Source organism: Anolis carolinensis, chromosome 1 (assembly GCF_035594765.1).
Source record: "Anolis carolinensis isolate JA03-04 chromosome 1, rAnoCar3.1.pri, whole genome shotgun sequence".
NCBI lineage: Eukaryota > Metazoa > Chordata > Lepidosauria > Squamata > Dactyloidae > Anolis > Anolis carolinensis.
This window is the reverse complement of record NC_085841.1, coordinates 70,769,175-70,785,319: the sequence shown is the minus strand read 5'-3', so window position 1 is coordinate 70,785,319 and position 16,145 is coordinate 70,769,175. Positions and strand designations below refer to the sequence as shown.

The following is a 16,145-nucleotide window of genomic DNA, read 5'->3' as shown; positions in this document are numbered from 1 at the left end:
GCTTTGATAACTGAGCTATGCATGCATAGTCACCCTAACCCATTTTTTCCAGTTAGGATGGCTCTGTGCCTACAAAGAAAATCATTTTGCACTGAAGGATGTTCTAATTCGGCTATTATGTCTTTGCTGTGCTGTGCAGCATATTAGTATGGATTTTAGAGCTAAAAAGAGAGATCCCATTTGGAAGAACTGGGGCAGGTGGGAAAGGAGGAGAACCTCACACTTTATTATCTTGTTATGGCATCAAGGCATATATTATGTGTGTGATTAATCTCATATACTCTTGTCCTACTAACTGGGGTAGGAATAATCACTGGAACTGCTAAAGCTGGCTTCCACATAGGTAAACAACCACCACTATCTTAACATTATTTCGAAGTACCGTAAAAGCCAGAAATATAATTATTAACAAAGGATTTCATGAGATTGTATTATTTCAAGGTGTACATAGTGAGAAAGACTATCACTGGAATAAAATAGACCAAAAGGAAAGCTGTTTCTCTATTTTAACTGAATAAAGATTTGACCTCGTATCTTTCAGTACCGACTGCTACAAAGTGACTGTAAAATGAAAACACAGACATCTACAACCACTGTCAGATTCCTTCTGCCTACAGACTCTGATTCCTGTCCAAGAATACAGAAAAACCTTTGCAGGACCCTGGCACATGAAGGTTCTTTTAACATCATTGCCCTTTAAATTCCCATGGCTTGTAAATAAAAATAGCTAGCCTTTAATCAAATTTTCTCACTATTAGAAGGCTTACAAATATATCATGCAAATTCAACAGCACCAATCTAGGTAATATTCTGAGGGGGCTTGAGCTTTTTTCATCAATATTGCAAAATAATTGCTAATACAGCCCCAAGCCTAGAGTGTTCTTTAGACCAGATACAACTTTAGTCATAGAATCATAGATGCAGAAGAAACCTAAGTATCATTTAGTTTAGCCTCTTGCAGGAATCAACAACTAAAAGATGAAAGTTTTAAAAGCTCCAACAAAGGACTGTGATGCAAATAATATCTTACCATTGGCAAATTTCATGTTTCGATGGAATCTCCTGTAAGGTGAATCAATTGGTTCAATTCCCAGGGTGCATCTACACTACATAATTTATGCAGTTCGACATTTCTTTAACTACCATGGCTCAATCCTATCAACCCATGGGAATTGTGGTTTTACAACTTTTTTTATCTCGCTTTACCAAAGAGAGTTCATGCCTACAAATCCCAGGACTTCATAGCATAGAACAATAGCAGTAAAAAGTGGTTATCAGACTGCATTAATTCTAATGTAGAGCCAGCCTATTTTCTGTAACAGAAGAAAACAAGGATGCTTTTTTCCCATATGACAGCCCTTTAGATATTTAAAGGCAGCTCTCAATATTTAAATATGTCCTCAATATATCACTTCTAAACATTTCAAAAGTGTAAATATTAGGGAGCAGGAATATAATGCAGGAAACACTATTCGGTGTAGATAGAGGAAGGCAGCCAGCTTTTTTTTGAGATGGAATCTCTTTTACTCTCTCAGCAATAAAGACACTTTAATAAAATAACCCAAAGAAAGTATTGAATCTTTCCTCTATGAAGTTTGATTACTATGAGGACTTTCCACAGTCACCAGTAATATTTCTCATTTCATCCATTACAAATTGAAGTTGAAAAAATACAACAACAAACTTTATTTATTTATAACAACAAATTCTTTATTTAAGAATTACATTCTTAAAACTTAAACTCAGAAGTTGAGTCGGCAAACATGTATATATTTTAGTTCATCAGTCCTATCAGATTATTTACAATTCTACAGTTCAATATGATTTGCCCTGATATTAAAAACAGAGAGTAGACAATGAAACTGGATCATTAATACTGAAACAGAAGATTAGCCATTTTGAGGCATACTCCTACTAGAATTCATGTCAAATTTCAACTGAGTAAAAAGTAATTAGCAGCTCTGGGTTGTTTGGAAGGAGGGGAAGGAAAACACAAAACTGAAAGCCCAGAAAGAGTATGTGCAACCATTCTGGATGATACGTGGTTATTGGAGAGTATGCCATGCCCAGTAGCTGAGTCAATGCTTTTGGCAGTAGTTGTCTGTGCGTTTTTTTTTTTGGTCAAGGATTCATCTCTGTTCCAATCAATCATTTGTTTTCCCCCCAAATCTGTACAAATACTGTACATGTATTTTGCGCGCAAACAATTATACTATCTTATTTGTAACTATCATAGGGGAGGAAAAGTGAATAGGCTACACCTTGTAACTGGGAATGAAAGAAAAATGCACATTGGATTTTGGTATCCACTGTGTTTGTACATGTCCAAAATTCATGGATGCTAAAGTCCCAATATATTATAAAAATAGCAAAATTAAGATGTGCTTTTTGGAATTATATTTTAATATTTTCAAGCTGTGGAGGGATGTGCCTAAAGTAACAGTTATTTTAAATCTGCTAAAATTACAGTTAATTTGTGTTTTAAAAATCCATAGCCCTACCCCCAGGACAAGAAAATGGAGAATGCGTTCCTAGGATTTTTCCAGACTTTTCCTGCTCTATTCTGAACACCCTGAGTTCAAAAGGAATATACAATTTAAAAGATATTTCTCAAAATAACAGTGTCAGCTTAAAATCTCATGCTGTCCAGTCATAGCAATATTCATGGAAACCAGCTGTGCTGACTTGTTAATTATGTGCAAGTGGGGGGAACGAGTCTTCAAAAACAAGTGAAATATTTTACATCTTCTACTCTACTCCACAGAAGCTGGAAAAAATGAACTATAGCACAGTAAACTGGGAATCTACTGGTTCATTCTTTTCAACCTTCATTTTTTAAAAAAACATATACTTTATGAAGATCTTTTGAACAAATCCAGGCTTTTCTAAAAGAGTAAGATACAAGGTACTTGTGTAAAATTGGATTTCATCCACAATTATTTGATGTAGGTAGTTTTATTGCAGAGAAAAGCACTCCCCAATTTGAGTATAACTAAGTATGCATCTACACCGTATAACTGATAGAGTTTAACACCACTAACTGCTGTAACTCAATGCTATGGAATCCTGGAATATATAGTTTGCAACAGCACTCTTTGCCAGAAAAGGCTAAAGATCTTACAAACTTATAAAACTCCCAGGATCCCACAGTATTGAGCCATGACAGTTTAAGGGGAGTCAAACTGCATTACTTCTAGAGTGCAGATGTACCCAAACCCCACATGTTATGACAGCAGCGCCCTCAAAGCCACTAGGTCCCACACCAAGACACAGCCCGAGGTTCAACCAAAAGTGGAAGGCTTGATTAGTAAAAGACCAAAGTAAGGAATATCTATTGCAAAGGCACAAGCCATTTCCTTCTAGAACAGTGGTTCTCAACCAGTAGGTTCCCAGATGTTTTGGCCTTCAACTCCCAGAAATCCTAACGGCTGATAAACTGGCTAGGATTTCTGGGAGTTGTAGGCCGAAACACCTGGGGACTCACAGGTTGAGAACCACTATTGTAGAAGGTGTGTGAATGAGAAATGCAAAGCAAAGTAAAATGACTCCCATTCAAAGATGGCAAAAGCATATTCAGGAAAGCATATTCTAAGCTCATACTCTTATCAGTAGGAATTATGTGCCAGGATTATGACTAGCAAGCCTTATCTCTATAAATTGCAAAACCAAACCAAACCCCTTCACACTTGCATAACCTCAGACATATAAAGTGATGATATTGAAGAACATGGCCCCTGAAGGAGGGGGCAGACAGAGTTCTGTGGGCCCAAAATTAGGGGGGCCTGTTGTGGTGAATTAGCCAGATGAACAGAAGACAAAGGCAACTTCATAAAATATTGGATTTTATTTTGTCCATCGAACAAAATTTTTTTTCTAAACTGAAGGATCAGCAGCCATGGCAAAGTACAACTAGTTAAGAGTGACTTAATCATCTCACAATTTTATACATCAAAAATGATTTAGCTAAGTAAGTTGATTTTACTGAAGTTACTGAAAAAACTGTGATGACAAAAGCTAGTATATATAGTACTTTGAGATAATTTCTGATATAATTGTATGTTTTATTATGTAAATCCAAAGTTTTTAATATAAATGTTACTTTTATGTCATCTTTTAAACTGATTTATTTTATCTTAAATCTTGTAGAGCATGATGCTGTCCTTAACATTATGGTAGGGAAATGGGCCTGCCATCTATCCTGGCTGCTTCAGGACGCAGGATCCACAGTAGAGAAGGTCAACTGGCACGTGTGTGTGTGCGTGTGCATCAAGTAACTTCGAGAGACTACAGTGGCCATTTTTAATGGGGGTTAACTGTATAAACTTCTCTGCAGAGACTGCAAAGCCTTGTGAGAGTTATACAGTAAAATGACCAGTGCCACATTCCACCTCAAATGTTGAAACTGTCTTTCCCCATTGTTACTGGATGCCAAATGAGCTGAAAAGGAAGAACAGAGGGCTACCTTTCTTACTCCAGTTTGTGCAAGAGAAGAGTAATGGGGTGGGAGCTCTATTGCTACACCACTCCCTTTGCACTAATGTAGGAAGATTGGTTTCCTTGCTACCACTATCCTTTACATTTGGGACACCTTCTCATTATTTTTCCTCATTTATATTCTTTTCCCTATCTGTGTAGATGAAGACATTTTAAGATGAGCACCACAATTTGCACACTTACATTTATTGAATCTCCTCAAACAGATACAAACCTTCTCCTTAGATGTTCTCTCTATTTTTAAAAGGAGAGATCTGTTACATTATGTGAATTTTTATCCTAGACTTAGAATAGAGAAATCCATAATTTTGACCCCCAAATCTGCCCCTAACTTATACATGAAGACAACTTATACACAATATATACAGTATAGCATAATGCACAGTAAAAGGTAAAGGTTTCCCCTGACGTTAAGTCCAGTCATGTCTGACTCTGGGGGTTGGTGCTCATCTCCATTTCAAAGCCAAAGAGCCGGCGTTGTCTGTAGACACCTCCAAGGTCATATGGCCGGCATGACTGCATGGAGCGCTGTTACCTTCCCGCCAGAGCGGTACCTATTGATCTACTCACACTGGCATGTTTTCGAACTGCTAGGTTGGCAGGAGCTGGAGCTAACAGCGGCTGCTCACGCCGCTCCCAAGGTTTGAACCTGGGACCTTTCGGTCTCCAGCTCAGTGCTTTAACGCACTTCGCCTTGGAAAAAAGCATAGTATGATTGTTCAGTTGCTTTGGAGTTTATCAGTCTGGACAATTAAGTGTCATCCAAATAACTTTGCTTTTTTATTGTTCATAGCAGTCTCCAGCTCATTTAGCAGAAGTCTGCTGTTCAAACTTTATACACATAGATAGAATCTGACAAATTTTTAACCTTGACTATATTTTAAAATTATCATCCATGTTTAGATAGTTCTATGGTCTTAGTACTGGAAATTAGAATTTGAATTCCTGATTCTGCATTCTTTTTAAAGAATTTTAGTTGTTTTAATTATATTTAGGGATTTCTGTCAATCTTATATTATAAAATAATTGTTCATATTCCTCGTCCACCATCCCATCCCATCTTCCATTTCAAACCCAACATTCATTGTAAACCAATTTGCCACAACTCTCCAAATACAGTGATCCACAAGCTACAATTTGTATAGTGTAACTTTATCCCGGGGTGAATAATGCCCCTTTGAAATGCACAAGAACTGTTATTAGCACTGCCTTTATTTATTTATAAAGAAACCTAGGAACCAAGGTAATGTAAAAGAAACGGAACAAAAAGAAAACTACCAGGCATTTGTTCAACACCAAGTAGTTATTGTTATTCTTTGGTTTCCTTTGAAAGGCAAAATGCACCTGCCATCAAAGAAGCTTGTGGAGGAGAAAAGTCACTCCTATGTCGATAACCACAAGGGAGCCTGTTACACAGCTGGTTCACAGAGTTCAGTCCTTGTTTGTGATAGAAAGAGATAGTGTCAACTGGAAGAGTCTTCCTGGTTCATGTTTTGATAAAAGGGCCATCTCTGACAAAGTGTGATAGTTACACTAACCTCATTTATGTTATTTTCCTGTGTTACCTTTTGTTACCCCCTTTTAAAAATAGATAATCATAAGGCAGTAACATGGCCATGTGTTCTCTGCTTGAAATCACTTCTGTTGATTGCAGGAACAGATCACAACAAAGTTAACTAATCTGGTTACGGCAACCTCACTTTGCATCAGTACTGTCATGCCAGAAGAAAATAGGGCTTGCTAGGAATTTAACCTTGTTGAAATCTGATAATTCATCTTACAGGATTGTAGACACCCCATGATATAAATTAAAGTAAATCATCTCTGCAATAATATTCTCCAAAACTTGTACAATTGAGAAATCTCTGGAATTCCACTACTGGATTTTTGGTTTTATACAGCAATTCTTGAACTCCATAAGCTCAAGGATGTATGCAAACAACTAAGATTTCTGTGCAGACATGATTAAGAATAAAACTATACTACAAAACCCTTCCTGCTTTTATTTATTAAGATTTCATATATGTATCCATTAATTTTATATCCCACATTTTTTGTGGTATGGGACCAAAGATGGCTGGCTTATACCAAAATGCAACTAGAAATCTCATGTGATATAAATAAAGTAAACATGTAAAGAATTGCTTTCAACGGAATAAACTATCATATAAAATACCAATAATTTAGAACTCAGTTAAATTGTGAAAAAAGTTGATCAAGCTATTGTTGAAAAGCTTTACAAAAACTTTGCCTTAATGCATTTCATAGTTGTTGTTGTTGTTATTATTATTAATAATAATAATAATAATAATAATAATAATAATAATAATAATAATAATACTTTATTTCTAGACCGCCCTCTCTCCACAGAGGGACTCAGGGCAGTTAACATATAGTTTCCCTTTCGCATTCTGGAAGAAGGAATTTGGAGAGTGTTAGGTTTTTTCTCCAAAAATAGTGAGGGAGGAATTAAAGGCAGAGATCATGTTACCTATTGTTTCCTTGTAGCCACCTGGAAAATGAGGCAAAATGAGCCTTGTGATTCTCCTCCCAAACATAGGAACAGAAATGGGAAAAACATTTCCAATTGCTTTCTAAAAGAACAAGGCAATATTTTTGCAATATTTTCTACTAACCCAATGTTAGTTTAGTCCTAACATATTCCACTACCATCTTAGCAGGTATTTCCTGTTTTTTTTTTAAATTTTATTTTCACTATTGAACTTTAAAACATTTGGTTTCATTATCACTACTGCCACGGCAAACAAAGACAGTTTCCATTACTGACATCAATTTATATACCCTCCAGACAAATTAACACAGTTATTACAATACATAGTGAATAAGAATACCATATATACTCGAGTATAAGACGATTTTTTCCGCCCTATTTTTCAGCCCTCGGCTTATACTCGAGTGAGGGTCTTGGTTGGCTTATATTTCGGCTGGCTTATACTCAAGTATATAAGTAATAAGTAATTGGATTTATACAGTCTTATCTTATTAAAGTCTTATTATTATCTTAAATTACAGTTTTATGTAAATATTCAAAAACATTTAACCCACTGATGCCTCAATTAATGTAATTTTATTGGAATCTATTTTTATTTTTGAAATTTAACAGTAGCTTTAACAGGGAAATTTAACATTTCCCACCCCCACGTATATTCGAGTCAGTAAGATTTCCCAGTTTTTGTGGTAAAATTAGGTGCCTCGGCTTATATTCGGGTCGGCTTATAATTGAGTATATACGGTAATTATTTTCGCAAATAACATCACTTTGCAACTTCATTCCTTGCAGTCACACTGAATAAGAAAGGATCCAGGCAAACACAAGGCATACACAATGGGGAAAAGGGTAAAAGAAACATACCCCACAGGTCACCACTAGCTGAAGCAAAACCCTACAGAAGTTCACCACATACAAACATGGTTCATTGCCTCAAATTTAACCGGAGAAATTTTAAAAGCAGCTTGTCTAACCACACACCAAGTGTCTTTTGGATGCTGGAGAACCGACAAGGACAAAATTACCCAGAAACTCTCTGCCATCCATGCCCACAATTTAGGATTACAGCTGAAATGTATGTTTATGTAGATATCCATTTAAATTGGAATATTTTGTAGTGACAAAATCTAAGTAAATTCAGTCTACTCAAATGAAAACTATTACTTAAAATGATTTTATCTAGGCTGTTATTTATTTTGAAATAATGTATTTTGTTATAATCTCTTTTTGAAAAAAATTAAAATCTGACATCTAGAATCCTAGGGGAGAAGAAAGAAAGGAAGGAAGGAAGGAAGGAAGGAAGGAAGGGAGAAGGAAGGAGGGAGAGAGAAAAGGAAGGAAGAGAGGTAGGAAAGAGAGGGAAGGAATTCAGAATTCAGAAAGCATGGTGTAAGTGGTTTGAAGCTCAGACTATGACTCTGAACCCACTGGGTGACTTTAGGCAAGTCACACTCTCTTAGCCTCAGAGGAAGACAAAGGAAAATCACCTTTTAATAAATCTTGATAAGAAAACTCTGTGATAGAGTGGTCTTAAGGTCATCCTAAGTCTGAAATGACTTGAAGGTATACAACAGCAACAATCCAAATTAATCATTAATTGTACCTTACTTGGAAAGTAAGGTGCTACAAACCTATTTTGTGGTCCCTTATCCTATCTAATTTTGGTTCCTTATTATTGACAAGTTTCCCAGGGTTGATCTACAACAGGCATGGGCAAACTTGGGTCTTCCTGGTGTTTTGGACTCCAACTCCCACAATTCCTAACAGCTGATAGGCTGTTAGGAATTGTGGGAGTTGGAGTCCAAAACGCCTGGAGGACCCAAGTTTGCCCATGCCTGCTCTACACTGATTATTCTGTACCACCTTAAAGCAAGATGAAGAATCCATGATTTTAACCTTCTTTCCTCTACATGCATTTTATCTTTGCCTGAAGAAGTCTGTTTTATATTTTGTATCTTTTGATTGGCCTCATATAGGGCTCAATGCAATATGGATGCTGCATAATCTATTCTATTATTCTTTTAAAATGCATTCTAGGTGAGATATTAGTGAGAATAATTAACTTATAGAAAGAGGCAAAGAAGGACTTCCAAGCCACCTAACAGTTAAGCACAGGAAAGAGATGAGAAAAGACAAAAAACACACATACACACCACCCTATCTATTATTACTTTTATATTAGACAACAATTACAGGTCACTAGCCTAGTTCATTTGTGGAAAACTTCAAAGGAAATAGCACTGTAATTGCTCTATGATGCTCTAGTTGGCTTTAATAAACAGATATCATATTAATTCTACTATCCTTTGTCGAATCAGGTAAAATATCTGCCCTTTGATTCATTAAATTAATACAGTAGAGTCTCACTTATCCAACATAAACGGGCCAGCAGAATGTTGGATAAGTGAATATGTTGGATAATAAGGAGGCATTAAGGAAAAGCCTATTAAACATCAAATTAGGTTATGATTTTACAAATTAAGCACCAAAACATCAGGTTATACAACAGATTTGACAGAAAAAGTAGTTCAATACACAGTAATGCTATGTAGTAATTACTGTATTTACGAATTTAGCACCAAAATATCACGATGTATTGAAAACATTGACTACAAAAATGCGTTGGATAATCCAGAACGTTGGATAAGCGAAGTTTGGATAAGTGAGACTCTACTGTAACTGGAATTTTCCACTGTAATAAGAATAATAAGTTTGACTTAGTCATTTCTACATGGATTTTATTCTGCTCCACCAAAATGTGGTAGGGAGAGTAGGTTGAGACTAATTTAGTGATTAATGTTTTCAGCCCCCAAAAGCAGTATGAGCAAGCTAAACTATGAACCCTAAACCTGTAAGTCCCTTTGAGGAAGGAGAAAGGGCTGGTAAAAATGGAAAGGACAGGAAAAAAAATGCTTTGCTTGCATTCAGAGAAAGTAGGTAAAGTACAGGAAGTAAAACTATAGAAACTACAGGTGTGGGGAAGATTGAGTTCATCTATTTAATTCAGTCTATACCTAGTGCACTTCAAATATCTTGTTGTCAAGGAAGCCTGTCCACATCAACTTGTTGGCCAATGGGCAACTAAGTTGAATTTAAAGCCAGTTGTCTCTTCCAGATCTTTCAAGAGCTGCAGAGAGGCAAAATAACAGACAAAATCAAAACCAGGAGCAGCAAAAAGATAAATGAGACAGGTGCAGGCCTGTAGCTGGGGTGGTGGGGGGTGGTGTTAGGGGTTCAACCCCTCCCCCCCCCCCCCGAAATTTTTCAGATTAAATGAATTTTAAGTGGTTAACCAAATGCCCATGCTAAGTCTATGAGATGCAAAAAATTAAGAGTCCCTCCAGGCACTATCTCAAGCAGATATTGACAGGTCTGTAGCCGGGGGTGGGGGGTGGGGGGGGGTGGGGGTGGTGTTAGGGGTTTAACCCCCCCCCCCTCGAAATTTTTCAGGTTAAATGAATTTTAACTGGTTAACCAAATGCCCATGCTAAGTCTATGAGATGCAAAAAAAATAAGAGTCCCTCCAGGCACTATCTCAAGCAGATATTGACAGGTCTGTAGCCGGGGGGGGGGGGGGTGTTTAGGGGTTCAAACCCCCGCCTCCCGAAATTTTTTTCTGGCTATGGCCCTGGACAGGTGGATCCTGCAACCTAGTTTAACAGTAAATTACCATTATAAAAACTTCCAGGAGAGGCAACCCATCCGCCTATTTTCTCGGTTCAGAAAAAAGAACAATCTAGGAAATCGGCAGGGCTCGTGTGCTAAACACTTAGTTTTAGGGGGCCATACAGGGGCCCAAACAATCTCAGGGCTCCACTTTGCCCATCCATGCTGTAGGGTGAACTCTCAGTGTCTACATATTAACCATTAAATACAAATTTTACCTCTTGAAAACTGCAAGCATACAAATCCTGAGCCTCCAAATGTCTTTTTTTTCCTAGTCCCAGCAGTTCCATCTATTTGGTCAGTGGTCTGAGATTCTGGGAGCCTTAGGATACAATATTTTGCAGAACATAACAGTGGATCCAGTGTTTTCCAGGAAAGGTTGACTGCCATTTCTGATGTAATAGAACTAATAAAACTTAGAGAAACCTTCCAGCTTCCCCGTTGCATCATTTAAAAATCTCAACTATCTGTATGTGCTAGAACACTATGCAAATGCAAATACATATCTTTTATCATCAAGTGCAACTGCCTTCTGGATACTGTTTCCAAGACTCATTTTAGCACAGCTGAGCTTATGCTGGTACTCTGTGTGTGAAGCATGCACATTTCAATAAGCAAAATTTAAAAAGTTGCATCTTTCATGCACATTTCAATAAGCAAATTTTAAAAAGTTACATCTTTCATGCTGTCTTCCAAAGATTATTTTGTCAAAATATTTTATCAAAACTCTCACTTGACAAAAGTAATACAGAATGTTTCACACCTTTATATGTTGTCATATTCCCAAAAAACACAAATCTTTACAAAAACAAAAATGATATAAAGTTATCTTACGGCTTGAAAGGCAGTAAGCCAGCTTGCAGTTGACTTTCCTGAAAAGTTGCTTGTTGAATGGCCAGAGAATTAGAGTGAAGAGTTGAATGAAGTTGATTATCAGTCCCGAGGCTATAAATATGTAACTGATAAGAAGGTGGAAAATGAATTGAGACTTCAGAAACCCAGCGATGTTCATGGTTTACACAGGTGGCAATGCAAAGCTTCCACAAAATGAAAAACAATCCAGGAAATCAGGAAGGTAACTGTAAAAAAAGTCAACAAGAAAATCCTATCATTAGAAAACACAAACTTCTAAAACTCTGCACTTATTTTATCTATTTTCTACTTGAGCAACAAAATCTTTACATACCATTTGCACAAAAGATATCATAGATGGATTCATTTTTACCTGTACAAAACACCAGATGTATTGTACTAAATTTGATGTTAAATCTATTTCTCAAACAAAACAGTCTATGCAATACCCTCTTGTCAATCTTTAAACTTAGAATTTATTTATTCTGAAATCCACTGCTCCTTCCACATGAAGAGTATGATACACGCACAAACCAAACACAAGTACATTTATTGGTAGGACTGTGAGGGATGGAAAGACAGAAAAATATAAAAGTGATAAAATGGCATTTTTAAATAAAAAACTTCTAGCTTTTTTAGCTGCCGCATCACATTGTTGGCTCATGTTTAACTTGTTGTCCACAAAGACTCCAAGGTCTTTTTCACACATGGCTCGACAGCAGTATGTGTGAAAAAGACCTTGGGGTCCTCGTGGACAACAAGTTAAACATGAGCCAACAATGTGATGCGGCAGCTAAAAAAGCCAATGGGATTTTGGCCTGCATCAATAGGAGTATAATGTCTAGATCCAGGGAAGTCATGCTACCCCTCTATTCTGCCTTGGTCAGACCACACCTGGAATACAGTAGAGTCTCACTTATCCAACACTCGCTTATCCAACGTTCTGGATTATCCAAAACATTTTTGTGGTCAATGATTTCAATACATTGTGATATTTGGGTGCTCAATTCGTAAATACAGTAATTACTACATACCCTGTTTCCTCTAAAATAAGACATCCCCAGAAAATAAGACCTAGCAGAGGTTTTGCTGAATTGCTAAATATAAGGCCTCCCCCGAAGGTAAGACCTAGCAAAGTTTTTGTTTGGAACCATGCCCGCTGAAAAGAACACCAGAACATGCAAGATCGGTAAATGTGCGTACCATAAAGTGTTGTACATGGAAATATTGGTAGTAACAAGAAATTCTTGATAGGATTCACAGTTTGTCTGGTTATGCTGGTTTATGATGACAACTACTGTACAGTATATAATAAATGTTCATTTTTTTGTTCAACAATAAATTTGAATTCTTCTTCATGGAAAAATAAGACATACCCTGAAAATAAGACCTAGAGCATCTTTGGGAGCAAAAATTAATATAAGACACTGTATTATTTTCGGGGAAACACGGTGGCATTACTGCATATTGAACTACTTTTTCTGTCAAATTTGTTGTATAACATGATGTTTTGGTGCTTAATTTGTAAAATCATAACCTAATTAGATGTTTAATAGGCTTTTCCTTAATGCCTCCTTATTATCCAACATATTCACTTATCCAACGTTCTGCCGGCCCGTTTATGTTGGATAAGTGAGACTCTACTGTACTGTGTCCAATTCTGGGCACGGCAATTGAAGGGAAATGTTGACAAGCTGGAATGTGTCCAGAGGAGGGCAACTAAAATGATCAAGGATCTGGAGAACAAGCCTTACGAGGAGTGGCTTAAAGAGCTGGGTGTGTTTAGCCTGCAGAAGAGAAGGCTGAGAGGAGACATGATAGACATGTATAAATATGTGAGGGGAAGTCATAGGTAGGAGGGAGCAAGCTTGTTTTCTGCTGCCCTGGAGACTAGGATGTGGAACAATAGCTTTAAACTACCGGAAAGGAGATTCCACCTGAACATCAGAAAGAACTGCCTAACTGTGAAAGCTGTTCAGCAGTGGAACTCTCTCCCCCGGACTCTGGTGGAGGCTCCTTCTTTGGAGGCTTTTAAGCAGAGGCTGGATGGCCATCTGTCGGGGGTGCTTTGAGTGCGATTTCCTGCTTCTTGGCAGGGGGTTGGATTGGATGACCTATGAGGTCTCTTCCAAGTCTATTATTCTATGATCCTATGAAAGAGAGCTATAATTTGATTTTTTAAAAAGTGGGTTTCATTTTTCTGATTTATTCACACATGTAATGGCTACAGTGCTGCAATAGTTCACAGCATGTGATTTGATAAAATAAACAACATTTTCAGGGCTCTACTATTACAGCACTGTGCAAACTGACAGAAGAGAAATGTTACTTGAAAATGCACTTTAGCACATCACTCTTGAGTCTAAAATCCTGGTTAAGAAATATATACATTATTTAAATATAGTCTCTTTCTACTCTTTAGAACTTAAAATTTCACTTTAGATATTCCAGCCTGTTGTGATTTTTTTCCAAGCAATTAAACCTAAGAATTTCATGTTCCTTTCCACCTGAATGCCAGCATGTTCTCAGGAGCTTACATGTACTTTCTGCATGGACTGCTGAAAGTGATAGGTGGTGTTATCGCCAATATCTTGGTTTCTCCTCCAAGGTCAGTATTATTAATATCATGTTCCCTTCACTACTTCCTCTCTGCAGGCATGTCTGACAAAAGAAATAACCCATTTTGACAAATATCATCAAGCAAAGGTTATAGCTCTCAAAAGTTATGCACAAACTAAGAAAGTTAAAATAAAATGGATAATGATACACTAATGAGTGCCCTTCTCTCAGAGACTGGAAAGTGTAATTTTTGAGTCACAAATCCCAGAATCCTCAGCCCAGCACAGTCAGTCATGTTAACCAGGGAGTTTTGAGAAATATGTTCTCCAAAAGTATATTTTCCAACTCTGCTAGCTAAGTCTATATGTGGGAAAGCTGTCTAGCATTATACTGCAGATGCCTGCTGAGACAGGGAGAGGCAACAAAACCTCATCTGTTGGTCTGTTTTGGATGATTTGTGGGTCCCTGTTTCTTTGCTGGGGCTGATCCAGGTTCTTTTCTTTGCCCTGGGTGGCATTTTGGACTGTGAGCCATCCATTGTGAGCTGGTCTCCATTCAGGAGCTTAGTTCATACAGTGCTTCGTTTAGTGGCCTTAGACTGGAAGTGTTGTCCAAGAAGGCGAAGGTCCGGTTCCAGTGTGTTGATGCTCTAATCTTCCAAACAGAAGACATCAGAGGCGGGTGCCAGATCAGAGGTTATTATTCTTTAGTGATCAGAGAAAAAGCCTGGGGAAGGTTGCCAAATCTGACATGCCCTTATATATACATACTAGCTTTGCCTGGCCACGCGTTGCTGTGGCTTATGGGAATCATTTGTTGGCCAAATTGAATAGCAGTGAATAGTCTTGCAGCCTCAAAGCCTGGCCGTTTTCTGGAGTAGCTGGAGTAGCACCCTCAATCAGAGCTGCTTTGAAGCCTGGCTACTTCCTTTGTACGGGAATCATTGTTTGGCCAGATTGAATTGCACTGAATAGTCTTTCAGCTTAAAAGCCTGGCTGCTTTCTACATAGGGCATCCTTGCTAGGCCAGGTTGAATGGGACGAAGTAGCCTTGTGGCTTCAAATCCTGGGGATTTTTCACCTAGAGGAAATCTTGGTTGGCCAGGTTGAAAAGCACTGAATAGCCTTGCTGCTTGCAAATCTGGCCACTTTCTACCTTGTGGAATCCTTGGTTGGCCAGTTTGAATAGCAATTAATAGTCTTGGTGTGGCAGGTATGAATGCTGCAATTAGGAACCTTGATTAGCATTTAATGGCCTTGCAGCTTCAAAGCCTGGCTGATTCCTGCCTGGGGGAATCCTTTGTTGGGAAGTGTTAGCTGGCCCAGATTGTTTCCTTTCTGGAATTCCCAATTTCCCTGCTTTCAGAGGGTTGCTCTTTATTTACTGTCCTGGTTTTAGAGATTATATTGTTCTGTATTATTATACCACAGTAATTATTTCATATTATATTTATAATCTTATATTATCTGCTTAGAAGTGGATTATATGAGGCCTCTTCTACACAGCTGTATAAAATCTACACTGAAGTGGATTATATGACAGTGTGGACTCAAGATAATCCAGTTCAAAACAGATAATATAAGATTATAAATGGGTAATATAGCTGTGTGGAAGGACCTTGAGTCTATACTGCCATATAATCCAGTTCAAATCAGATAATCTGTATTTTATAGGCAGTGTGGATCAGGCCTAAGTGCACTCTGCCTCTGTCCTGGGCGCCATTTTGGCTGAAGGAGTTGCTAGGATATGAAGAGGGCGAGGCCTAAAGGCAGTGGTTCTGGTGGGGGGGGGGGGGCTAAAGGCAGCAGAGCCTACCTTTCTAACTGGCAGTTAGGGGGAGAAAGGCTCTTCCTCATCCTCTGTAATTTGGACTATTTTTCTGTATATTTTTGATTGAAAGACATATTTTAGGTGACTATGTCCTTTGTGGCCAAATTTGGTGTGATTTGGTTCAGTGGTATTGTTGTTTACTCCATAGTAAAACGAACATTACATTTATATATATATATAGAGCCCATCTGTATTTTATCCTGTAACAAAAATGTACTTTACTCTTATTGGCTTA

The 16,145-nt window shown here is 37.7% G+C and overlaps 1 protein-coding gene and 1 long non-coding RNA gene across 12 annotated transcripts in view; both read right to left on the bottom strand.

Annotated features, from left to right (window-relative positions):
* The window catches only part of agpat4 (1-acylglycerol-3-phosphate O-acyltransferase 4), a 78,302-nt gene that overhangs the window by 49,026 nt on the left and 13,131 nt on the right, over window positions 1-16,145 (bottom strand). For 9 of the 11 annotated variants that reach the window (XM_062976564.1, XM_062976549.1, XM_062976552.1 and 6 more), the window contains exon 2: window positions 11,504-11,748. The exons of 1 other annotated variant lie outside the window; for it this stretch is intronic. In XM_062976564.1, coding sequence (XP_062832634.1) covers window positions 11,504-11,681 — 178 coding nt within the window. In that variant the 5' untranslated portion in view covers window positions 11,682-11,748. Of the gene's footprint in view, window positions 1-11,503; window positions 11,749-14,058; window positions 14,082-16,145 lie in introns of those variants that run through there. One more of the 11 variants, XM_062976539.1, reaches the window with a different exon arrangement.
* Window positions 1,663-11,496, bottom strand: LOC134297841 (uncharacterized). The gene is made up of 2 exons (XR_010004723.1): window positions 10,888-11,496; window positions 1,663-10,130 (listed from the first exon to the last, which is right to left on the bottom strand). It is a non-coding gene; the product is annotated as an uncharacterized LOC134297841 (long non-coding RNA).